This window comes from Xyrauchen texanus, chromosome 9, assembly GCF_025860055.1.
Source record: "Xyrauchen texanus isolate HMW12.3.18 chromosome 9, RBS_HiC_50CHRs, whole genome shotgun sequence".
Taxonomy (NCBI): domain Eukaryota; kingdom Metazoa; phylum Chordata; class Actinopteri; order Cypriniformes; family Catostomidae; genus Xyrauchen; species Xyrauchen texanus.
Window position 1 is genome coordinate 24,775,826 of NC_068284.1, and position 25,764 is coordinate 24,801,589.

The 25,764-nt window shown below is 37.0% G+C and overlaps 2 protein-coding genes across 2 annotated transcripts in view; one reads left to right on the forward strand and one right to left on the reverse strand.

Annotated features, from left to right (window-relative positions):
• efna2a (ephrin-A2a) overlaps window positions 1–3,230 on the forward strand; it is an 85,880-nt gene extending 82,650 nt beyond the window's left edge. Inside the window, exon 4 of the mRNA XM_052134992.1 lies at window positions 1,140–3,230. Within this exon, the coding sequence (XP_051990952.1) occupies window positions 1,140–1,255 (116 nt within the window). The 3' untranslated portion in view covers window positions 1,256–3,230. The remainder of the gene's footprint in view (window positions 1–1,139) is intronic.
• Window positions 3,231–18,160: 14,930 nt separating this feature from the next.
• On the reverse strand, window positions 18,161–23,967 carry rabggtb (Rab geranylgeranyltransferase subunit beta). The gene is made up of 9 exons (XM_052134990.1): window positions 23,912–23,967; window positions 23,509–23,616; window positions 23,233–23,430; window positions 23,039–23,144; window positions 21,210–21,262; window positions 20,992–21,102; window positions 20,775–20,900; window positions 20,538–20,687; window positions 18,161–20,382 (listed from the first exon to the last, which is right to left on the reverse strand). The coding sequence occupies exons 1-9, from the start codon at window positions 23,912–23,914 to the stop codon at window positions 20,242–20,244; spliced, it is 996 nt and encodes a 331-aa protein (XP_051990950.1). The 5' UTR covers window positions 23,915–23,967; the 3' UTR covers window positions 18,161–20,241.
• Window positions 23,968–25,764: the final 1,797 nt, after the last annotated feature.

Genomic DNA, 25,764 nt, shown 5'->3' on the forward strand with positions numbered 1-25,764 from the left:
CTTGCCCTACCAGACATAGAGAATGATATCCCCACATGTTTATATGCCAAATGACTATTAGACAGTCTCTAACACATTTTGTTAATGAGATGTCATACTTATTTATAAGCACATGAATGTGTCCAAATGAACTCTACATCCATCACAATAATAATTACGACTAATGGGAGCTAATAGAACTATTGTGAATTATTTGTCATCTTACTTTCATCACTCACCATTAAAAACAGTTTTTTAACTGTTGAAAAATGCAAGTTTTAAAAGGATCACAGGGTTTTAGATATTGGCATCAAGTGCCAATATCAGCGTTTTTGCTCGACAAACTCCCCTGTCTGCAAACCTGTAGTTGCCGCATTGCATTGTTGCATAAAGTTGGGTTTTTTGTTGTATTGTCAACATTCTGCCATGTTATTACTATGTTCTTAGGTAACATTATACTTAGTTCTTTATTATTACAATTGTTTAACTGCACAATTACATACAAAAACAAAATCTGAAGCAATGTTGACACAAGCCACGTCCACAAATATTTATTTTAGCATCCATTTCTAACATCATCGTTTTCCATAATATGCAGTACTAGGGAGCTTTTCCAGTGGAGAAAAACTGTTCCAATGTGGATGAGAGGCGTAAACCTAGCAAAATCAATTCATTTTTAAATGAAAACATATTAGTGTGGACATGGCCTTAATTTAAAAAAATCCATTACATTGTTTAAATTTAATTTGTTAATATTCATTCATATTAATATTTTAAAATAAACTACTGTGTTTAATTGTAAATAAGCAATTTTTTTTTTCTGTGGTACTGAAATTGTGAGATATCGAATATCATGAAATTTTACTGCTACTCTGCTATTCTGATATCCTATTTGGAACAACAATTCTCTTCCTTCAAATGGAAATCCAGTGGTTATTAGTAAAATCATTAGCACAGATGTCAGGTTACTGTAATCTATGAAAATTGTTACAAAGCAGAAAAAAACAATACAAGTGTGAAATGTGAACCAAATTCTCTGCCTCAGTAATTAAACTCTAATTAGGTCAGTGCTGTGGACCCCTGAAGCTTTGAGTAAAGGTATGCATTTCCTAGCACTTCCTCCCCGTGTGCTGTCTCTCTGTGTTTATGTGTTTCAGATGGTTCGGGTTTTGAGTCTCCAGAGCCCTTCCTGACTGATCAGAGCCAACGTTACAGAGCAGACGCCCCACTAGCTGTGCTGTTGCTGCTGCTTTCCTTTCTGCTGGACTTCGTCTAGAAGCTCCACAGCATCCTAGACTGCTTACCGCTTTCCCTCCATCCATACTCCCTCAGGGAAGCCCCCTCATCCAGCCCCCTGCCCCACAGGCTACTCATCCTAACAGCTTATCTGTGGACAGAGACATTTGCCTTACTCTGGGGCTTTATGCTTACTGGATAAATTAGTGGCTGATGTAAAGCAGTAGCGAGACTTGAAGACCTGGAGTCTGTTGTGGAACGTGACCTTTTATATATGCTGTCATGTAATCAACGCTTATATTCATGTGCCATTTTTCACGGTTCAGGACATCGCAATTTTAATCAATGGGTTACAAAAGATTTCAAACACTCATCTTTTCATTTACATTATACTCAGTCACTATCTACCCAGAGGTAGGCTCTGTCCCAATTGGCGAGATTGATGTAGTCAACAAGACCGGAGGGTGTCCCATTTTTAATTTAAAGGAATAGATCATCCAAATATTTAAGTTGTGTCATCATTCACTCACCCTCTTGTCATTCCAAACATGTATGACTTTTTTCTGCCAAACATAAAAAAAAAATAATAATATTTTAAATGGCAGTGAATAGGGATTCCACTTTAAAGCTTCAAAAAGGATGTAAAAGTATCATAAAAGTAGTCCATTTAACTCGTACGTCATATTCCAAAGCTTCTGAAGGCATACGATATGTTTTGGTAAGATATTATCTGAAATATAATAAATTCTTGCAGTAATTTCTACTAATGAGAGACACTCATTCTCACTGGAGAAATTGCATTGTTTAGCACTGCTGCAGTGAGTATGCAAGCCAGTTGGAATAACCTTCTCTCATGAAAGCATGGACTACTTTTATATTTTTGCATCCTTTTTGAAGATTGAAAGCGGAACGGGGATACTCTTCAAAACATTTCATTTTGTGTTTCGCAGAAACAAAAAAGTCATATAAGTTTGGAACGTCCTGAGGGTGAGTCAATGATGATAGAATTATAATTTTTGGGTGAACTATTCCTTTAATGATTGAGGAGGGTGCTCATAAGCACCCCCTTAATGGCTGCTTTGCACTCTCGTTGTGTTCTTTTGCCGAGCACACCGGTGCAGACTCCACAGCTTACAAATCTTAGCCTATGTGGCAAGGTGTAGTCTCAATTGAGGCCCGTAAAAGCTGAAGGCTCCATTTGGGACAGGGCCATAAAGGGTACTTTCTTGATAACAAATTACACCAAAGGACTCTCTTCAGAGTTTTAGATTTTTGCATTTGAAGGGAGAGAAGAAACATGTTTTGTGGTAGCCAGCAGCTAGGGAATTAGTGGTAGACATTCACATGCATGTGAAACACTGTGAAACAGAGAAACTGATCTTCTGATATTGATGATATATTTTTATTAATGAACAATTTAAGTAGACTCAGATCTTTTAGCCACCCTACAAGCTCAGCTGGAGGAGACTGGATCAGACACAGATGAATGTCAGTGCTCACTGCTGGCCCTCACCTCTAAACTGTGTATCTCTGCAGTGGGATGTGACTCAGAATCTTAGAATAATCACTTTGGTGCAGACCCAAATGCCACTTAACAAAACTCAGCATTGGTTTTCTCTCCAGTTCTGTGTGGACATTTAAATCACCAATGTAAGAAGACAGAACTGTGGGCATGGACAAAAAGGAAATTGATTTTTGTATTCTATTTCATGTTATTTTTGTAGCATTTAAAAGCAACATTAATTATTCATGTGATATGGAATGATTTTAGCGTCTTGAGTGACAGACAATACAGTGCGTGAGTCAGCAGTCAGACGTATTCAGATGGGCAACTCTCTCACTCTTACTGTTGTCATTGTGATCTTGTCAAACTGTATTTAGTATTTAAAGAGACAGAAAGCATTCATTTCCATCTGATTTGATTGTGTCCTCTTTTTCATGTGACGTTTTGTACAGTCAACATGTTTTGTCAAACTGAAGAAACATGCTGAAATGAAAACAAAAAAATAAAGCATTTTTGCCTACAAGATGCAAAGATAACTGTGCTGCTGATAGAAAAAAAGAATTGTCTCAAAGTTGACCATCTTGACTGGAGGCTTGTGTGTTTTAACAATAATTAAATTATTATTGTATATCATTTCATATTTTAATGTAATAATTTAACAAATTATGCTGCTCTTGATTTGAGCACATATGGAGTCATGTAAATCTATATTCCATGTTTTATAATGTCTGATGATCTCTGCAGACATAGACACATTTTGGATTATTCTGTGCAAGGTCCTGATAAATTTAAGGGATAATTAACCCAAAAATTAAAATTTTGTCATAATTTACTCATATTGAACATGAGGAGAAATTTTGAAGTATGTTGATGTTGCTTTTTTTTTCCATACAGTGAATGTGAATTTGAATGTTGACTGAGGGTGTCTTTAAAATTCTGCCTAACATCTCATTGTGTGTTACATGGAAGAAAGTCATACAGATTTGGAACAATATGGGGGTGAGTAAATATTGACAGAATTTTCATTTTGATGTGAAATATCCCTTTTAATAAAGCTCACACTCAAGAAATCTCCAACCTAAAATTGTCCAAGATGCCAAGAAAGTGATGAAACCTTACACATGTTCCAGTTTACTTTTCTCTGTTGAACAGCAGCTATTTGGATTATTTGGACACGGTCATCTAAAATATGATTGCTTTTGATGTTATGTTTTGAGAATCAGGGCGGCTGGAATGGGTCATGGTCATACATGACTTGACATTCAGGCAGGACTCTGCTGATACCAGCTCTGGGCTTTGGCCTGGATGCTCGTTCAACTATTAGGTGAGGGATTGGTGGCCTGGTTGGGCTCAGAAAAGTGAATATCCTATATGAATATTTTATGCAACGTAGACTATGATCAAATATGCATGGGTTAGAAAAGCATCAGTGCAGGATCTGCAGATTCGAAGATAGAACTGCAGATTCATTCAAAACAAGTAGTGGGCAAGTTATAAGGAAAATTGAGACATTAAGGCAAATATCACAGATAATCCAAATATCTGTATGATTAGTAAACGACTTTGTATTACTTTCTGTGGTTGTATCACACAATTTTATGGAGCGCCATAATTTATTTTTGGTGGGAATAAAAACGAGGCTGTAAAGCTGCATTACACTGCCAGCTACTTTGTCGCTCCATGTCGCCAGTGGTGTATATGGAGAGTCTAAACAGCTCTGTTTCTTTACAATTCATATTATTATTAAAATATTAGGATCACGTGAGCTCTACCATCTTCTCTTGTATTGACGACAGTCGATCCCGAAGTCGCTCTTCTTTTGCATGAAGTTAAACAGTTCTCAATTTTGTTGCGTCGCTGGACACGCCCACATCCGGTCGCCGTCTCTCGTGTTGCCGGATGTCGCCAGCTCTGTGAAAATGAATGAGATTGTTTTGTCGTTGCGTAACGCTGGCTGTGTGAACGCAGCTTTACTCTTCAAGTGGCTGCACTGTTGTTAGTTCAGTAGGTTTAGTTCGTATAGTTGACGACACATTGGAAAAAAAATATTTCCAAAATATTCAGTAGACAAAAACGAGAAGACATTAGTTTTGAGAATTGGATGTAATCTATTATGTTTAAACAGCTTCGGTGCGTGAAATTGACAGCCTTGGTCTCATTCCCCTAAAAAAAAAATCAAATATGGCGCTACACGTATGGTCAGTGTGCCTCGTGTTTTGTTTGTAATTATAAAAAGCAAGACCGTTACATTATTTTAATTAAATATCCATAGAATGTTATATTTAATATAAATGCAGGGTTGTCAACTCTCACGCATTTGGCGTGAGACAAACGCTTTCAGGCTGTCTCGCGCCTGTAGAGGATGTAAATCTCACGCCAAATAACAAGAAAACGTAATTCAACACAGAATAAATCGAACATTGCAACAAATCTTCCAACTGGGTTTTTCCATCAGCACGAGACTTGAATTTTCGGGCTGCCGAAGCAAATCTACCACGGCAACGCACATCAGCGTGCCCAAGAGACAGGATTACCCAACACCAGAGCTCCGCGGTAGTGCAGAGCGCACGACTCAACACGCATTAATTTGAAATCAACAGAGAATCATCTCATTTAAATCTCTGGGGAAGAAGTAAAACCACTAAAACTGATAGACAGACCCAACATTGTATACAGCACTGATAAGGTAAAGAGACAACAGCTTAGGCTTTTTCTATTTAAAAATAAATAGGCTTTTTAAAATGCACGTCATCCCCCTAAAGTCATGATGATGAGGAGTTTATCCATTGAGGTTATGGCACTATTATTAGGCTACCAATGCCAATCAAACAGTGAAAGAACTATGTCAGGCTAAACAATCAAAAGGTCAAGTACAAATTATGAAGGGGCCTCCAATAATGGTGGGCAAATTATAGCAAAAGTTTTCCTCCTGTTCTAACATAATACCTCAGCCACCACTGAAGAACATTTTTGGACCCAAGAAAAACCCTTGTTGTGCCATAGTGTATGGGTGTTTTTAAATATATATATAATAATTATTTGCCTTATAGGGTTGGATTAGGTCTTGTTTTGGTGTTAGAATTTAAAGATAGAAGGCCTACTAGTATCAAGTACGCATGCTGCATGTGTCTAGGGACACATAACGGTGCCACAGGGCCCCTGGGCTTCAACGACGATTTGCCTGTTCATTAATGCGGCCATGGCATCAAAATCTCACTCCAGCCTGTATCCAAAGTTGGCAACCCTGATATACAGGTGCTGGTCATATAATTAGAATATCATCAAAAAGTTGATTTATTTCAGTAATTCCATTCAGAAAGTGAATCTTGGATATTATATTCATTCATTACAGACAGACAGTGTTCATTTCTTTTAATTGATGATTATAACTGACAACTAATGAAAAACCCCAAAATCAGTATCTCAGAAAATTAGAATACTGGGAAAAGGTTCAATATTGAAGACACCGGGTGCCACACTCTAATCAGCTAATTAACTCAAAACACCTGCAAAGGCCTTTAAATGGTCTCTCAGTCTAGTTCTGTAGGCTATACAATCATGGGGAAGACTGCTGACTTGACAGCTGTCCAAAAGACGACCATTGACACCTTGCACAAGGAGGGCAAGACACAAAGTGTCATTGCTAAAGAGGCTGGCAGTTTACCGAGCTCTGTGTCCACATTAATAGAGAGGCGAAGGGAAGGAAAAGATGTGGTAGAAAAAAGTGTACAAGCAATAGGAATAACCGCACCCTGGAGAGGATTGTGAAACAAAACCCATTCAAAAATGTGGGGGAGATTCACAAAGAGTGGACTGCAGCTGGAGTCAGTGCTTCAAGAACCACCATGCACAGACATATGCAAGACATGGGTTTCAGCTGTCTCATTCCTTGTGTCAAGCCACTCTTGAACAAGACACACGTCAAAACGTCTCACCTGGGCTAAAGACAAAAAGGACTGGACTGCTGCTGAGTGGTCCAAAGTTATGTTCTCTGATGAAAGTAAATTTTGCATTTCCTTTGGAAATCAAGGTCCCAGAGTTTGAGGAAGAGAGGAGAGGCACAGAATCCACGTTGCTTGAAGTCCAGTGTAAAGTTTCCACAGTCAGTGATGGTTTGGGGTGCCATGTCATCTGCTGGTGTTGGTCCACTGTATTTTCTGAGGTCCAAGGTCAACGCAGCCGTCTACCAGGAAGTTTTAGAGCACTTCATGCTTCCTGCTGCTGACCAACTTTATGGAGATGCAGATTTCATTTTCCAACAGGACTTGGCACCTGCACACAGTGCCAAGCTACCAGTACTTGGTTTAAGGACCATGGTATCCCTGTTCTTAATTGGCCAGCAAACTCGCCTGACCTTAACCCTATAGAAAATCTATGGGGTATTGTGAAGAGGAAGATGCGATACGCCAGACCCAACAATGCAGAAGAGCTGAAGGCCACTATCAGAGCAACCTGGGCTCCCATAACACCCGAGTAGTGCCACAGACTGATCGACTCCATGCCACGCTGCAGTAATTCAGGCAAAAGGAGCCCCAACTAAGTATTGAGTGCTGTACATGCTCATACTTTTCAGTTGGCCAACATTTCTAAAAATACTTTTTTTGTATTGGTCTTAAGTAATATTAAAATTTTCGGAGATACTGAATTTGGGATTTTCATTAGTTGTCAGTTTTAATCATCACAGTTAAATGAAATAAACATTTGCAATATATCAGTCTGTGTGTAATGAATGAATATAATATCCAAGTTTCACTTTTTGAATGGATTTACTGAAATAAATAAACTTTTTGATGATATTCTAATTATATGACCAGCACTTGTAAGTAACAGCAGTGTGAAATGTATGCAGATTTCCCTCTAAAAAATAGACTTTTGCTGCCCCCTTGTGAATGAATGAGGCATCGTTGTAACCTTTTCAGGCCAATGTTTTGTCTTGCAGGGCTCAACAGGATTAGCTGCTGGCAGAAATTCATTGAACTGTCACTTACTTGCCCCATCTGGGCAGTGCTGTGTTTAAGTACATCTTACATTGGGTGATCTTGTATGTGTTTTTTTAATGCCTTGCAAACATAAACGTTTGTTATGTATTGTATATTGTTATTGTGAATTCTGCTGATTTAAATTTGCCACCAAGGCATCAGTGATTTGTGATAGTCTTGGAATTTGGAAAGATATGTTTGAAAGAGGTTGAAAATTAAATATATTAATGTATATGTACAGGGTTGGGGAGTAATGAAATACAAGTAACGGGAATACGTATTTAAAAAATAAAACTGTATTCCACAACAGTTACAATTTAAATAATTGGCATTTAGAATACATTTACATTCAAAAAGTATGAGATGGAAAACATATATACATATAAATGATGTGATCCAAAGTGCATTTGAACAGTGCTGAAATACTTTCGTGTTACATTCTTACGAGCAGACAGAGAAGTACATTTGAAGTAAGTCTGGAGCAGAAGAAATAGAAATAAAACTTGTGTAAATTGTCAACTTTGCGCTAAGCTAAAATGTTATTTCTAGCCATTTCACACGCACACATTACCAGACACGATCACGTTTTATCAAGAAATTTCACATTGGATCATAATTTCTTTTTTCTAGTAAGACCTTTGATATTAGGGCAAAAAATCTTATTCTTGATAATAATTTTTATATTGTTTTCCAGTAAAAATATCAAAAAGGTTTTTAGGTTTTTCAGAGAATGTATTTTTAACATGTATTTTTGTACTGTACTGTACTGGCAGAATTTTAATAGTCAAAACAAGTGAAAAAAATCTACCAGTGCTGAAGTAATCCAAAGTATTTAGAATACATTACTGACCATGAGCAATTCAATGAAATACGTTACATTTTACAGCATGTATTTCAAAAGTAACCCTCCCAACCATGTGTATGTATATGTGTGTGTGTGTGTGTGTGTGTGTGTGTGTGTGTGTATATATATATATATATATATATATATATATATATATATATATATATGTATACAGTATATAGAGTGCATTTAGAAAGTATTCAGGCTTTTCATGTTTTTTTTTCTTCACATTTTGTTATGTTGCAGCCTTATGCAAAAATACTTTAAATTATGTATTTTTTCGCATCAATCAACGCTCCATGATTTTTGATAACTTTGCAAATGTATCAAAAATATAATAAACTGAAATATCACACTGACATAAGTATTCAGACCCTTAACTCAGTACTTTGTTGAAGCACCTTTCGCAGCGATTACAGGCTCAAGTCTTTTTGGGTATGATGCAACAAGCTTTGCACACTTGGATATGGGGATTTTCTGCCATTCTTCTCTGCATATTCTCTCAAGCTCTTTCAGGTTGGATGTGAACCGTTGGTGGACAGACATTTTCAGGTCTTTCCAGAGATGTTCGATTGGGGCTCTTGCTGGGCCACTCAAGAACATTCACAGAGTTGTCCTTAAGCCACTCTTGTGTTGTCTTGTCTGTGTACTTGGGGTCATTGTCTTGTTGGAAGGTGAACCTTTGGCTCAGTCTGAGGTCCTGAGTGCTCTGTAGCAGGTTTTCATTAAGGATATCTCTAGATTTTGCTGTGTTCAGCTTTCCTTCAACACTGACCAGTCCCCCAGTCTCTGCTGCTGAAAAAAAAAACACAGCATGATGCTACCACCACCATACTTCACCATTGGGATGTTATTGTGCAGGTGATGAGCAGTGCCTGGTTTCCTCTAGATGTGACACTTGGAATTGAGGCCAAACAGTTCCGTCTTTGTTTCATCAGACCAGAGAATCTTGTTTCTCACAGTCTGGGAGTCCTTTAGGTGCTTTTTTAATGTGTCTTTCACTGAGGAGAGGCTTCTGTCTGGACACTCTGCCATAAAGCCCAGATCGGTGGAGTGTTGCAGTGATGGTTGTCCTTCTGCAAGTTTGTACCATCTCCACACATGATCTCAGGAGCTCAACCAGAGTTACCATCGGGTTCTTGGTCACCTCTCTTACCAAGGCCCTTCTCCCCCGATTTCTCAGTTTGGCTGGGCGCCAGCTCTAGGAGGAGACCTGGTTGTTCCAAACTTCTTCCATTTAAGAATTATGGAGGCCACTGTGCTTTTGGGAACTTCAATGCAGCCTTTGTAGCCTTCCCCAGATCTGTGCCTCAACACAATCCTGTCTCTGTGCTACATTTCAGGTGTAATAGCAAAAGGTCTGAATACTTATGTCAATGTATAATAAATTTGCCAAGTTATCAAAAATCAGTTTTTTGCTTTGTCATTATGGGGTATTGTGTGTAGATTGATGGGGAAAATAAATAATTTTAACATAAGGCTGAGTAAGGGGTCTTAATACTTTCTGAATGCACTGTTTTATATATATATATAACTTCATGTTTTTATTAATATTTTGAATATTTAACACATTGCTTCTGTCTCTGAGGTAAATATCTTGTCCTCCCGCAGTTCCCTAAGGTAACCCTCAGGTACAGCACAAACACACATGTCTCAGAGCTCCCGAGCAGTCAGTGTATGTTGATTCTGTCTGAGACATGAGCTGCTTGAAAGGGAGAAAAGCAGACATATCAAGAGAGGAACACCTACAGAGAGCTCACTTCAAAAACTACTATGAAATGAAAAGATTTGTGGAGGAGCAGAAAATTCTTCACAAAGATCACAGGAGAGCTATGGTTTTGATCAACAAAGAAATACAAGAGGTTCAGAAGACATTGATGGACATTAAATTGATAAGCGGATATTGCCATCAGGACTACGCTGCTCATCTGAAATCTGTAAGTATTGTCTTTTCAACTTTCAAAGGATCCAGGAGAGTGAAAAATCTTGATAATATGGACATTAATGTTGAATGTAACCCAATGAAGTCAAAACTCACATTTTGCCTGAGGCATGAGAGCTTGAAAGAAAGTTTGTGTGATAAAGCCACTGCTGACTGTAAGGGGGATCCTTCAATATTCGAACAACAAACACAGACTTTGGACACAAGTGCAAAAACATACAAAAAATATAGTTCCACTGGTGCTTATTTGAAGTCTAAAACCTGTATTCCATCAAAGGAATTAAAAATTGGTTTGGATCAAAACAATATAGATGATTATTTCAAAGCATCTCTGTCCGATTTTGCTAACTTGGAATCATCCTCAACTAAATGCAATGGAGATGGATTTGGACTTCCCCAGAAGACTTCACAAGCATTGCCCAAGAGGTCTTCATGTAACACGCAGACAGATTTGACCAATTCCATCTCTCCTACACAATTTGCCCTTCACAAAAGAGCAACACAGGTGCATCAAATACAACAACAAGTTGATTATCATAAATGTCCCACACACGTAATGATGAATCCTTTGAGTGAGCAGGAAGGTTTTTGTTGTCACTTGAATATACAGAAACAAAATCAAGAAAGAAAGACATTGTCAAGATACTTACACAACAACAAGAACAATGGCAGAAATCATATATCGAAGGCATCCATTAAGCACACCATCGATCTCCTCATTAAAGAAAACAATCATTCCCAAAATCTCAAGCTTTTGAACAAGGAGAAACAGAGAACGGATTTGCAGGACCAGATGTCAAACATTGTATCAGAGCTTTCAGAGTTCAAATGTTAGGTTTGACATTGTTTGGACTGTAAATAGAATTCACATGATCATTATTAGTCCAAACATTTCAACTGTGTAAAAAAAGCTGTCTGTGGTTATGCCTCATCAGGCCACATCAACAATGTCAGATAATGATATTCATCCCAGTGAAAATGGCTATGATGTGGAATTAGAAGGACTCCTGCTGACTTGAACTAATCACAATTTTATTAAGTATTACCATTCTAATTTAAATTAAAGTCACAGTGATTTTGCATAGTTGAAAGGGGAAATATTCCACTGCCTGTCCCATTATATATGTGTGTAAAATAAGCAAAGCTGCCAAGCAATATTTTTTTTTATAGAATTAATTTCATGCTGATTAATTAATCAAATAAATCAATATTTCCTGAGAAAGGCTACCAAATATACAGCTAAAAATTCAATATAAGATAATTTAATTTATAATTTTTCAAAGATAAATTAATATATAGGCTAAGCATTTAAATAATATATTGATAAGACAAGACAAAAAGTGACTTTCGAATATATTCCTTATAATGTATTTTTATTGCCATATCATTAAATAAAAGCCTATCACAATAAAGACCTAAAGTCCAAAATCCATTTTGCAATTGAGTTCCTCAATCGCTCCAAGGTTAGGGTGACCAGTAAACAGACTAATCGGGAGTAATTACAATTGCTGTTATTTTTCAAAATGTTGTACTTTTTTTATGCTACTTATAATAATAGATTTAGACGTCTTGACAGTGTCAACTACTATCACTTTGTGAACATTTCAATGTGGGGCAGAACTATGTGCACATGTAAATAGATGCAAAAAATTAAATAATGCATAAAATAAAATCATTCATTAGGGCCTATACAAAGAAATACAACTCCCTGAAAATATGTTTAAAATAAAAAAAAAATACATAAATACAGGTAATAGCTATTTACACATACTTCTTAACGATCAGATCATATATTTTTTTTACCAAACAAAACACAAGAATCTACAAACATCAGAACTTACAATAACTACATTTTTTTAAATAATAATATATTTGTTAATTTCTGTGATGAATAGATTTTTCACTTCCTGAAACTTCACTAATGTTTTTCCTCACTTCCTGTTGCTAGAATTAGCATATATACATTTCAAGGAGGTACATGCTCCTCTTGACTGCACATCCTAGCACAAAGACTGATTGTGTGGAGCAGTGCATGCTTATTCATTATTCATGACATATAAGCACAGTAGTGGACTTATTTTATGGAGAATAGAGACTTCACTCACAAGTGGTGAGCCAGATTTGGGAGAGATAGAGGCAAGCTGCTTTATGTCTTCGCATCACCCGAAAACACTCACTCACTGTCTTCTAAGCCTTCTGTCTTCAAAAGCAAAACCATGCATGAAAACATATTTTTTTTAGATTTTAAACTTCAGCTATTTAAACTTCAGCATTCAATTTGTTTAATATCTGTATGTATAGTGTCTTATAATATATAGCCAATATACACTTAATTTTATCTTTCCAATAAAGCTTGATATTAATTTAATCTGCCCATTTGGTCATATTATAAAAATAAAAATAAATCCACTGTAAACGCCAGAAGATTTCATACTACTTTACATTAAAACATGTCCACTGATTTTATGGCATATATATGTTTGTATCAAAGATTTATAAAAATGTGTTTAATTAGCTCTATCCACAAAAAAACTGAACATTTTAATATGTAAATAATTAAAATAAGTGATAACTAACCAATTTCTTGAAAGTTCTTTTAGACAAAAGTAAATATATTTATGATTTATATATATATATATATATATACTTGTTGTAATGTGATATCATGTACCATGATTAATTGTGATTTTATATATATACAAATATCAGAGAACCATCTAAGAAATGATTCGCCTTAATCTGGGTGGAGGAGGACGAATCTCGGTTGCCTCCGCTTCTGAGACCATCAATCCACGCTTCTTCTCACGTGTCTTGAGCATTACCCAAGACATAGCACATGTGGAGGCTTCATGCTACTCTCCGCAGCATCCACGCACAACCCACCTCGCGCCCCACCGAGAGCAAGAACCACATTATAGCGACCACAACAAGGTTACCCCATGTGACTCTACCCTCCCTAGCAACCGGAGTCACTCAGCACACCCTGGTTTTGAGCGCGTGTGCTCCAGAGGTGGTAGTCAGCGTATTTGCTCGTTGAGCTACCCAGGCCCCCCACACCAAACCTCCTAATCATGATTCCAAGTATAAGGTTGCAAGAGAGCTTCATATCAATGTCCTATATTTTAATTTAGTGTGCACTTCTGGCATCTTTTCATGTTGGCCATGTCTAAAATAATTTCTTAAATTAGTTTTGAAATATTACACGTCCTATACATTGACAAGCATCTGCCCTCTAAAAATGCATTAAACACAGTAAATCTCAAATAGCCACAAACTAATTTCTGTCATTACTTATATCTGTCAAACTGGAGCATTTTCAACAATGTGTGGAATCTGTGGACAATTAGTCCATATATAGGCTATACAGGAAATCCCAGACTATGCCTTAATAGTAATAATGCAGATTCCTGTGTTCTAGTGTAATATTTTTGCCTATTTAATTTATGCTGCCATTATACTTGTTGTCACTTTCTGTTATTTGTCATGTATTGTGGTTTGTGGGTTAAATGTTAAAGGAATACTTTGCCAAAAATGAAAATTCTCTCATCATTTACTCACCCTTATGCCATCCCAGATGTGTATGGGAGGAGAATTTATTGTAAAAAAAAAATTACTAAAACAGTGAGCTGTTTCTCACCCACACCTATAATATGGCTTCTAAAGACAATAATTATTCACTTGCATTGTATGGACCTACAGAGCTGAGATATTCTTCTAAAAACCTTCATTTGTGTTCTGTTGAAGAAAGAAATGTATACACATCCGTTATAGCATAATGGTGAGTATACGATGAGAATTTTCATTTTTTGTTGAACTATTCATTTAAGGTCCATATGCATCTGTATAAGCAAGTTAATTAAATGTCATATTTAATGCATAAAAACTATAGTCTCTCACGTCGTGAAGCATCCAAATTTTTCGGATTTGTTATCCGAACTGTTCCTTGTCACGCTGTTCGATTGTTGTAAGGAGAGGAGGATGCATTTTCATGTATAAAGTTCTAGTTGCTCACCTGAACCCTGCTCACGTAAGCACAAACATAACTGTGGCATCAACTATTATGGTGTCATGGAATTTGGAACTGGCGTCTGGTTAGGAACACAACCTTTCTGACATCATAATGCAATGTAACATCTGTCGGCTATATAAAGCCTGTTTCTCCAGGTTTGCTAGTCTTTGGGTGAGGACTCGCTCGAGACCACTCTGGGAAGAAAGTTCTGTGAAGTGAGTATACATGTAGAGTGCGGTTTTGTGTTAATAATTGGCATTTTAGGGGGCCTGTGTAGCTCATCCAGTACTGACGCTGACTACCACCCCTGGAGTCATGAGTTTGAATCCAGGGTGTGCTGAGTGACTTCAGCCAGGTTTCCTAAGCAACCAAATTGGCCCGGTTGCTAGGGAGGTTAGAGTCACATGGGGTAACCTCCTCGTGGTCACGATTAGTGCTTCTCGCTCTCCATGGGGCATGTGGAAAGTTGTGTGTGGATCGCGGAGAGTAGCATGAGTCTCCACATGCTAGGAGTCTCCACGGTGTCATGCGCAACGAGCCACGTGATAAGATGCGTGGACTGACAATCTGAGAAGCAGAGGCAACTGAGACTTGTCCTCTGCCACCCGGATTGAGGTGAGTAACTGCACAACCATGAGAACCTACTACTGTAAGTAGTGGGAATTGGGCATTCCAAATTGGGAGAAAAGGTGAGTAAAAAGAATAAAATTTTATTGCCATTTTATTTAGATTTAGTGAGATTTTATGCATCTTGTAATGTGATGTAAAGTGAACACTGAAATGTATTTTTGAAAGAGTCCCTGGTGTCGCTTCGAGGTCCTTGCCATTGGATTTGCCATTGCCCTGCAAGGTGTAGGGTGGGACATAGCAGGGTGGGCAGTATCTAATGGCAACCACCTAATTTTTGCAAAAATATAGGCTTATAACAATTCAATACATAGCCTACATAGTTCAAATTAGTTGATATTTATATTATAAAATAGCCTATTAAAATAAAACAAATCCATAGACTATTTAATAAGTAGAAATTCGGATCATTAAAATAAATGACATTATTATGGCAGACGAGCTTGAACTGCTCCATTGGTAGGAAAATTCTTTATTACATAATTGAAAAGGGCAATGCATCCCTCATTTCATGAGTCTTGAATTTTATAAGCAACTGATTTGTAAAGTTTTAAAAACTTTTAATTGTAGTTGGTCATCCTCAGATTTTGAACTGTAAATAGGCTACTGTCTATGCATGGTTGGGCATAATGTCCTACATTCAGTTAATCAATATAGCCATTAAAACCATTCAAACATTGCAATGTTTCCTGGTGCGCAGAGGCAGCACATATATTGATAGGAAGTGTCTGCAATACCAAATAAACAGTCAATAAATTGCACTATGCAAACTACTTTTTGTTGTTTGTCTGATTTCTTTCTCTGTTAACCCCTTTAAAGTCTCACAAATGACTAAAGCTGTTACGTCAGAATGATATGTTGATATGAGGCAAATCATAACTTCTTCAAATCATAGGGAAAGGCCAGTGCCTGCTTGCAACAAACCTCTTAGGCTAATAAAACCCTCAGTGGTACCAAGTGTAAAGATACCCTGAGTGATTAATGGTTTGCATGAACACACCTTAATGTCCACCGAAGGTACTAATTATTTCCCCTGGGCTGCTTAAGTATTCCACCTTAGTTCAGATGTACATTTCTCATACACAGATATCTTTAGCAACCAATTTGTTTTTTCAATTGTGTGCTGATATGAAATATTGGCAATGTTTATTATTACAGATTCAATACAAGTCCTTTAGCAAGTAGCCTAATTGGCTAAATCTAATTTTATGCTCTGGCTTTTATGTGTATTGATAAGGAGGACATTTACAGGCACATTTTTTCATGTCAGAAATCTCAGTATTGGTTAATCATCTCTAATTGAGGAATGTTATACACCAGGTTTTTTTTTTACTCTCTTTCATGCTTGTTTATTTCTTCAGAAGAAATAAACAAGCATGAAAGGGAGTCAAAATAATTTAACTCTCAAGACAATGCTTTTGTATTTCTTAATTATTATTTCATCTACTGTCCCCTTTACTTGCATTGCATTTATTCCTTACATTTTTTGTATTATTATTATTTTTAACTGCTGCCAGGCCTTGGTCTTATGTACATGGGTTTCTGATGGGTTGTAGTGCTTGTGAAGGGTTTTTTCCTTTCCCTATTTTATTCTAACAGTATAGCTTTATATCCTATGTCCAATTTGATTTTCATTAAGGTTTCACTATAGTGGCATTTTCAATAACTCAAGATTAAACAAATACTGCTGTACTTAGCAGGCTGCAGTTAGACAGTCCTTTCTGATCAAGTATAACTGTGAGAAATGGTGCAACTCCAGCAATCATTTACCCAATAATGTGTTATATGACAGAACCTTTCATGAAATGCTTAGTGTACAGTACATGCTTAGGTGAGGTTGACAGAAATGCTGTTGGTTGCTTGACATTCAGGTGGTGCTCTGCTAATACCAGCACTGGACTTGGCCTGGATACTCATTCAACTATTATATAGGTGAGAGATCGGGGAATGCTTGGACTCAGAAAAAGAAATCCATTGCCTCTGGCAAGTCTCTGGGACCTTAGATATAACCTTCGAATAATATTCTGGGTTATGCTGTCAATTGCCACATGCATCCTCGTAATTTCAACTGTAAAATTCCAGAAGGTTTGAAAGCTTGTATTTTTAACAAACATTAAGCTTCTATTTTTTAAGGCACTTGAATGGATGTTGAAGGCAGCAACAGACAATTCTCTTTCATTAAAATTTGTTTTTGTTATTGCACAAAGTTGTCTAAATTGTCTAATTTTCCTGATAAATCATTAATTACCCAATGATATTCATGAGCGTTGGGGTTTGCAGAACTCCATCCCTAAGCTTCATTTGAAACTGAGCACCTACTCATTCTGGAGGGATGAGCTTAAGTATGTCAAACATGTGCAAAATTCATGATTATAGCTGATACAGTAAGATTGTTGTGGCAAGTAATAAAACTGCATCGATTTTCGCTTGCTTGAGGCTTGTATAATTCAAATTGCTATAACTATGCATGCTCTTTGTCTTAAAAGGCTGGAAATGCGTAAGGAATTTTTCCTTTAGATATTCCTTGGGTACTGAAGAGCAAGTTGGGGATTTGAAAGTCCAGACAAATGACCTCAGGCTACCAAGGAATTGCAAGTATCACAAATGGCGAGTAACCTCCTTAAAGTGATCATTGTCTGTGTATAAATGTCCTTGTGGAAGGGACTTTTTGAGAAGGGATTGTATTGCTTACTTCTGTTTGGAACAACCCTATGAAGAGCATTTCCTAACTGCAGTGCCCTTCAAGGACATAAAATATTATTTGGAATGTGTTATATGTAAACAGTAGTTTTGATGATGAATGCATGAAGTATGAACTCAAGTATAATTGCACACATTTTAAATAATGCTTGCACTGGATTTTTGTGGATACTAGATACTACTAATGGCTTTAAAAAGCATCTCTGCAGCAGAGTATAGATAAATGTACATGAACTGATATATTGTCTCTTCACAAGTATTTTATTTCTTAATTTGTTATACTCAAGAAAATGTTTAATATATATAAAAGCAATAGCATGCTAAATATTTTGGGGAAATATGCAACTGTGAATTCTACAAAGATAGTTCACCCAGAAATGAAATTCTCTCATAATTTACTCACCCTCATGCCATCTCAGATGTGTATGACTTTCTTTCTTCTGCAGAACACAAACAAAGATTCACAAACCAAGATTTCAGCTCTGTAGGTTCATACAATGCAAGTGAATGTTGGCCAGACCTTTTAAACTCCAAAAAGCACATAAAGACAGCATAAAGGTAATCCATAAGACTCCAGTGGTCTAATACATGTCCTCTTAAGTGATATAATAGGTGTGGTTGAGGAACATATCAATATTTAAATCCTTTTTTACAGTAATTTCTCCTCCCTGCCCAGTAGGTTGCGAATATGAAAGTGATAGTAAAAGTGGAATTTTTAGAAAAAAAGGACTTAAATATTTATCCATTTCTCACCCATACCTAACATATCGCTTCTAAAGACACTGATTTAACCACTGGAATCATATGGATTCTTTTTATGCTTTGAAATATAGGGGTGAACTATACCTTTAAATTTCACCTGTGAAGTACAAAACAGATATAATCTTGTCTGCTGCACTTTGAACATGTTATATAGAAAAGAATGTGCAATTTTTGAGTTTCAGAGTTCCAAACTTTTTAAAAAGTGATTTGAAAAATGTAGAACAGTTGCAGCCAAGTTAAACAAATAAACAGTTTTTGCCCAAAAAATAAATAAAACATGAATGCTTTATAATCTTCGTGTGGTATTGTAATCTTCCTGAACCATAAATGTGGTCATACTGTCTTTCTAAAAGCTAAAAGAGGCTGTAGTTGGTTTTGTGTGTGTTGGGGGGAGGGAGGGGGTGTCGAACAACAAAATAACAAGTGCCAGGAGACTCAAGTGACAAGGCTGTGGCACATATCCCACTCTGAACAGATCCTAATGAGAGCCAGTGGGGTTTCACCATGACCTAACAACCCTCTTGTTTATTTCTGTAACTCTGTCAGCGGTCTGAAGATTGTCGCTCTCCTGATGTTCAAAAACTCTCAATTGATTGCCTCTTCACCATGTTCCCAAACGCTTAAAGCCCATTTTGAGTTGGATATCAGTGAATACATCCTTAGAGATTTATTGAGAACCTCAGACTTCTTGATTGAATGAAAAACTGGTAAGCATTTCAATGTAATGATTTTATATATGATATCAACATTTATAAATGCAAGTAAGCACTAGTGAATAACAGCAAATAACAGCAGGCCATCAAAGTTTCTTCAAAATCGGTTTCAGAAGCACTTGTGTTGATGAGTATTTGATTGCTTGGGGAGAACACCAACAGATTATTTTAGTCACACCTGACAATAATTTATCCACAAGAACTTGTTCTAACTCCTTATATTCATATTTTATATAACTTATTTTTAAAAACAACCTCAATGACAGGGCTCTTTAGATTGTGTAAAATCTTTAGAAGTTAAAAATATCTAAACTGCATTAGTGAAAAGAGTTTTAGGATATTAACATTACATTTATTCTAAACTACAATAAAACAATTAGCTAATAAAACTACTCTAATGCATGAAAAGTTTATGCTGCTCGAAGTGTGATGTAACCTATTTAAATGCACTAGATGCCCCTTTTCAGCATATAATGGACTGTTTCTTGCATACCCATTTTGAAAAGGCTATTACAGACAAGACATCTCTCCCCTCATATATGAATCACTCCATTGGTTAAAACCAAGAAAGTGACCTCCTGAATTAGTTACATAAATTAACAAGTTTAAACATATAAAGTGAAAGCTGTGAAGTCCTGATCTGACCAGCATCTTTAAAAAAAACAAAGAGCACATCCAGAAAAAAGCTCTTAAGGGCCGGCGCGCACATACTGTACATCCAAAATGAGAACAATTCACAAAGCAAAAGTACACAGTAAGTCTCTTTAGATGGTTTTAGAGGTTTCTAAAGTCCTTGATCCCTCTGAATCGTGCTCCTCTCATTGGTTGAAGATGACAGCAATATGCAGTGCTTTCTACGGTTTGCTGGTTTCCTGAACTGTTTCAGAACAGGGCCGGCTGCACAGGGAAAGGAGGGGAGGAAGATGGCTGTGCTGAATATTTAAACTCAGCTCAGCAAGTCTGGTTGGAAGCCAATCCTCTGAAGCACATCCTCAGGCATGCAAAACACAGGGTTCACTGGTTTGATCTGCTCATCTCCCAGCAAAGACAGCCCAGCTACACCAAACAGAGTGTGGAAAGGATCCACCTGAATTGAGGATCCGATAAGTAGAGGAATAAATGCATCTGAGAAAAACAAGCTGGAGAATCTATTCAAATTTGTAGTTAAGTCATAAATATAACAAATTGAAAGGTTTGCATGTGACAGTATGGACTAATTTAAGTACAACTCAATAAGCTTACCATGTCTCCAGGCCTATCAGCGAAGCCGCCAGTCTCTTCATCCTGGCAGGCAAGAATAAAAGTACGTAGTTTTGATTTGTCGATCCAGTGAATTCTGCCAATGATCTTCAAAGAGGCAAGAACCCACCAGGAATAGCAGACATCAGGTAGCTGGAATCAGAAACACTTGCTATGGCCACGTTGTATTTGTTGTTTAAGATATAAAAAGTTATAATGAATATTTACAGGACATCTTACCTTCTCTGGTCTCCCATTCAGGCCTCCTGATGGCAACTGTCTTTCACAGAGCCACCAGCCTAACAGATCGGCATTGACCTTATGGAGCTGCCCAGTGATGGACAGGAAACCTGTACAGCAGTAAATCTGGAGCAAAAATATAACGAGAAAAGGCAGGCTGAGAAAAATATGCTTATATGTTTAATGGTGGATGTTGACATACATTGAAATACCTCACCTGACCAGCGTGAGACTCTGAACCAGGCCTGCAACCAAATCCCCCATCAAAGTTCATGCAGGAGAGTACAAATTCCACTGCTTTATCTACGTTGATTGCATCCAACTTGCCCTGCAGATATATGTCTTTTTGAATGTCTTTACAACCTTGAAAGCTTGCTGTAATACCCATTATACAATTAAATATCAAATTTGAATATAAAGACTTAGATTTCAGACCAGAAGTGCCAATGTCGCAACCGCACAAAAGGAAAAGCGTGTATCTATTTCTCCTGTTAAGGAAAAACAAGCATCACTTAGTCATATAAAATCCAAACACTGTCTATTCCTGTAACGACAGAAATAAATTATAGTTACAATGATAGCATACTAACGTTCTACACTTATTATTTCTGCTGCAGTATACAGAGCAGAGTTTGCAAATTTTCTGTATGCATAGAATACCCTGATGACCTATCATATTTGCCAAAATGTGTAGGATATTATCTCTCACAATGCAATGCACTTGACATTCTATTTCAGTGTGATGAATGAAACGGATGTAATTTCAGCCATGATTTTTACATGATGTTTTCATATCACTATTTGATAGGACTGACGAAAGTGAAGTCTTTCTTACTCAAAATGTAATAAAAAATGCAAAATAACCTTTTTAATTTTCAAGATGATAAGCAGTCACAACTCACGTGCAATATGATGAGATCATGTGACAACAATTTAGAACTCCTACTGTTTGACATTTATTGCACAATAATGCTTGCTGTCTCAATAACTATTTTTAGGCAGTAAGGATGCACCGATATGAACATTTTTGACCAATACCGATTTTAGCAAAAACCTATAGGTCGATACAGATAACGATATATTGCTACTTACCTTATTTTGTCATCAGATCACAGTTTAACTTAGGAATTCTGCCACAACAAAATTAACAGCTTGCCACAAATTATTAAAACATTATTATAACATCATTTAATCACCTTCAATACAAACTCCATATGACTCGTGTGATCCTCTATGTTTCCTCTATGTTTACCTAAATTTCCTAAAGGTACGTTTTGTGTGGAACAGACGGAAGTTGTCTTTAGTTAGACAGAAGTTGTAAATGTTATTCTGCCAATGACTGTTTCATTTGAGACACAAATTGTAATTCCTGCAGAGGGCACTCGACAGCTCATAAAACCAAATCCTCCACTCATCTGCATTTAAATCTCAGGACGTTTTATATCTAATTGGAGACATTTTTCCGCTGGATAGTTATTTTGAATAAAACTTTTATTAATAAAACAAATTTCAAGGATTCATGCGTATGAATGTAAATCCACTTCAGCAGTATCTATAAAAGCATTTAAAATCCTCTTCCGGTAAGAATAAACTATTGTGATTGGTCCAGCCTGTTCAGTGCTGAGAAAAGGAACATGTACCACGTGACAGCACCATCTACGCGCTGTTTCACTTAAAAAATCTTAGTGTTTTATATCTGATTGGAGACATTTTTACATTCGATAGAAATGTTTGAATAAAAACTGATAATTGGGGCCTGGGTAGCTCAGCAAAAACTCTGACTACCACACTTGGAGTCGCAAGATTTGTAGGGATCCGGACCTCTGGATAATAATTTACATCTGAATACTGAAAAACTTTAATAACCATTAATTTAAAATCGGACCTTAGAGAACTTTTCAAATCCCTTTGCGTGGTGCCCCCTCGATGTGGTGCCCATGGGCATGTGCCCAGTTGCCCATATGGTTAATCCAGCCCTGGTGCCAACCCTTCTAAATATTGTGGCTATAATTATTTCTGGATTGTGCATTTAAATTCACTTTTTACAAAGTGTGTTACTAATTAATTATAAATCAACCATCGGCATTTCATATCAGCGTTTTCATGCTTATAACCGATATGCAATTGGTTTTAATTTGGTGAATAACTGGAGGATAAATATTGGCAGCCGATACATCGGTGCATCCCTCTATTATGCATACTGTACGGTATTCAGTAGTAGGCTAGTATTCCATTTTAAAAATATTCTGAAAGTATAGATGTACCCCATTTGTCACCGGCGAATGAGCCGTCCTCCTGCTGCAGTCCTTTGACGTAGTCCACCACTTTGTTCACATCAATGTCACTGATGCCATCATACAAGGACAGGATCTAAGGCGTTATACGAATTTCAGAAGTAGTATGGTAGCATTATAGCAATAGTTAATTCCTTTTGAGTGAGTTAAAAAAAAAACCTGACCTGTACAGCGCTGAGGGTGTAGAGGAGATGTGGGTCGTGGCCAGTGCTGGCACTGATGCCTCCGCAGTCATGCTGGCAGGACTTGATGAACTCTATGATCTCCTCACGGTTCATTCGAGAGAGCTGACCCATCAGTTCCATTACTGTAAGGCCCCAGTAAATACCACTCATCCTCAAGTACTCCGACAGTGTGTACTCCTTCAAATGGAGATACAAAATGTATGTGATTTAGCACACACAAAATCTGTGACCCACCTCAAATTTAATTCAACTTACATAATCATCCTTTTTGGAACCATAGGCTGCAATATAGTCAGCATGTTTGTCCAGGAGGAGGGTGTATGGAGCATCAGACTTAATGGCCACATCTTTAACCTGGGTCCCCTGCAAGACAATGATTGAACATGTAATTAATCTCTGTCAATAAGCAGAAATACCACAGACTGAAATACACAGGAATTAATTGGCTTCTACACTCAGTCAACAGGTTTAGCTTAGTTTTTAACCCATACTATAAATCTGTGCTGGACTGACAAGGCTGACAGGCATGCATGTTTATGCTGTTCTCGTTCTTTTAGTGTGTTTTCTTGTTCAATATCGCAATGAAGCGCATGTTCTACCCGTAGGAAATGCATCATCACTAACAATGAATAACCGTGCATAGTATTTTTTACATTACCATTCTGACGGAGAAACAAGAGAATGAACTACAGGCTGGCTTCTCAGTAGTCGCATTTATATTACGTCACCATATTATTACTCGTCATTTGTACGAGTGCCCGTAAAGGACAAATTATGGGATTCGTAATCACGGTACTGCAGATTTAATTTTCAAGATGATAAGCAGTCACAACTCACATCCAATATGATGAGATCATGTGACAACAATGTAAAACTACTACTGTTTGAAACATTTATAGCACAATAATGCCTGTTGTCTCAATTACTATTTTTAGGCAGATATGAATTTTTTTCTCCAATTAGATATAAAACGTCCTTAGATTTAAATGCAGGTGAATGGAGGATACGGTTTTATGAGCTGTCGAGTGCCCTCTGCAGGAATTACAATTTGTGTCTCAAATGAAACAGTCATTGGCAGAATAACATTTACAACTTCTGTCTAACTAAAGACAACTTCCGTCTGTTCCACACAAAACGTACCTTTAGGAAATTTAGGTAAACATAGAGAAAACATAGAGGATCACACGAGTCATATGGAGTTTGTAATTAAGGTGATTAAATGATGTTATAATAATGTTATAATAATTCGTGGCAAGCTGTTAAAAATTTTTTGAGGCAGAATTCCTAAGTTAAACTGTGATCTGATGAAAAAATAAGGTAAGTGGCAATATATCGTTATCTGTATATCGACCTATAGGTTTTTTTTATTTACTAAAATCGGTATCGGTCAAAAATGTTCATATCGGTGCATCCTTACTGCCTAAAAATAGTTATTGAGACAGCAAGAATTATTGTGCAATAAATGTTTCAAACAGTAGGAGTTCTACATTGTTGTCACATGATCTCATCATATTGCATGTGAGTTGTGACTGCTTATCATCTTGAAAATTAAAAAGGTTATTTTGCATTTTTATTCAATTTTGAGTACATCTATATATGTATATACCTGGAGCTGAACACACTCAAAACGGTGGAGATGATTGTGGACTTTAGGAGGAACGCCCCAACACTGACCCCCTCACCATTCTAAAAAGCACTGTGGCAGCAGTGGAAGTGGGAGACCCACATTGACTCCATTGTTAAAAAGGCCCAGCAGAGGTTGTACTTCTGTCGCCAGTTGATACAGTTCTACTCAGCAGACATTGAGTCTGCACCTTAATAACTGTCTGGTCTGGTTTGGTTCAGCTACAAAATCGAATATCAGAAGACTTCAAAGGACAGTTTGGACTGCTGAGAGGATTATTGGTTGCCCCTAGGGGCCCTATGCACTAACTGTTGCCTTCTGGCCTACGGTTCAGAGCTCTGAGCACCAGAACCATCAGGCACAGGAACAGTTTTTCCCTCAGGCCATCTCATGAACAGTTCAAATTGCCCCATTGAGCAATAATTATGCAATTCACAGTCTAGTCTTTTTATATTTATCTAACACATTCAACCTCTTCTGCCATTACGTTCCCTTGCTCTGTATACATCAGATTTGTATTTAGATTTGCACTACATATGTGTATGTATTCTATATATACTTATATATTATATATATTGTTGTGCACTGGAAGCTCCTGTCACCAAGACAAATTGTATGTGTAAGCATACTTGCCAATAAAGCTGATTCTGATGATAGATAGATAGATAGATAGATAGATAGATAGATAGATAGATAGATAGATAGATAGATAGATAGATAGATAGATAGATAGATAGATAGATAGATAGATAGATAGATAGATAGATAGACAGACAGACCTACATTATACTAAAATATTGCAATGCTTAAGCAATGTTACTAAATTCATAACTTGCAACTGATCAGAACTCTCTCTGATTGTAATTATTTTGGCTTGTTATCTAATA

Bases quoted from the DNA above. Each gene is read 5' to 3' on its own strand.
- rabggtb (XM_052134990.1), bottom strand. The intron at 21,103-21,209 runs GTCTGAAATCTA...ATATATCTGCAG, and splicing joins TTGCGACATTGGCACTTCTG to GGCAAGTTGGATGCAATCAA. The intron at 20,688-20,774 runs GTAAGATGTCCT...TTCTGATTCCAG, and splicing joins TGAATGGGAGACCAGAGAAG to CTACCTGATGTCTGCTATTC.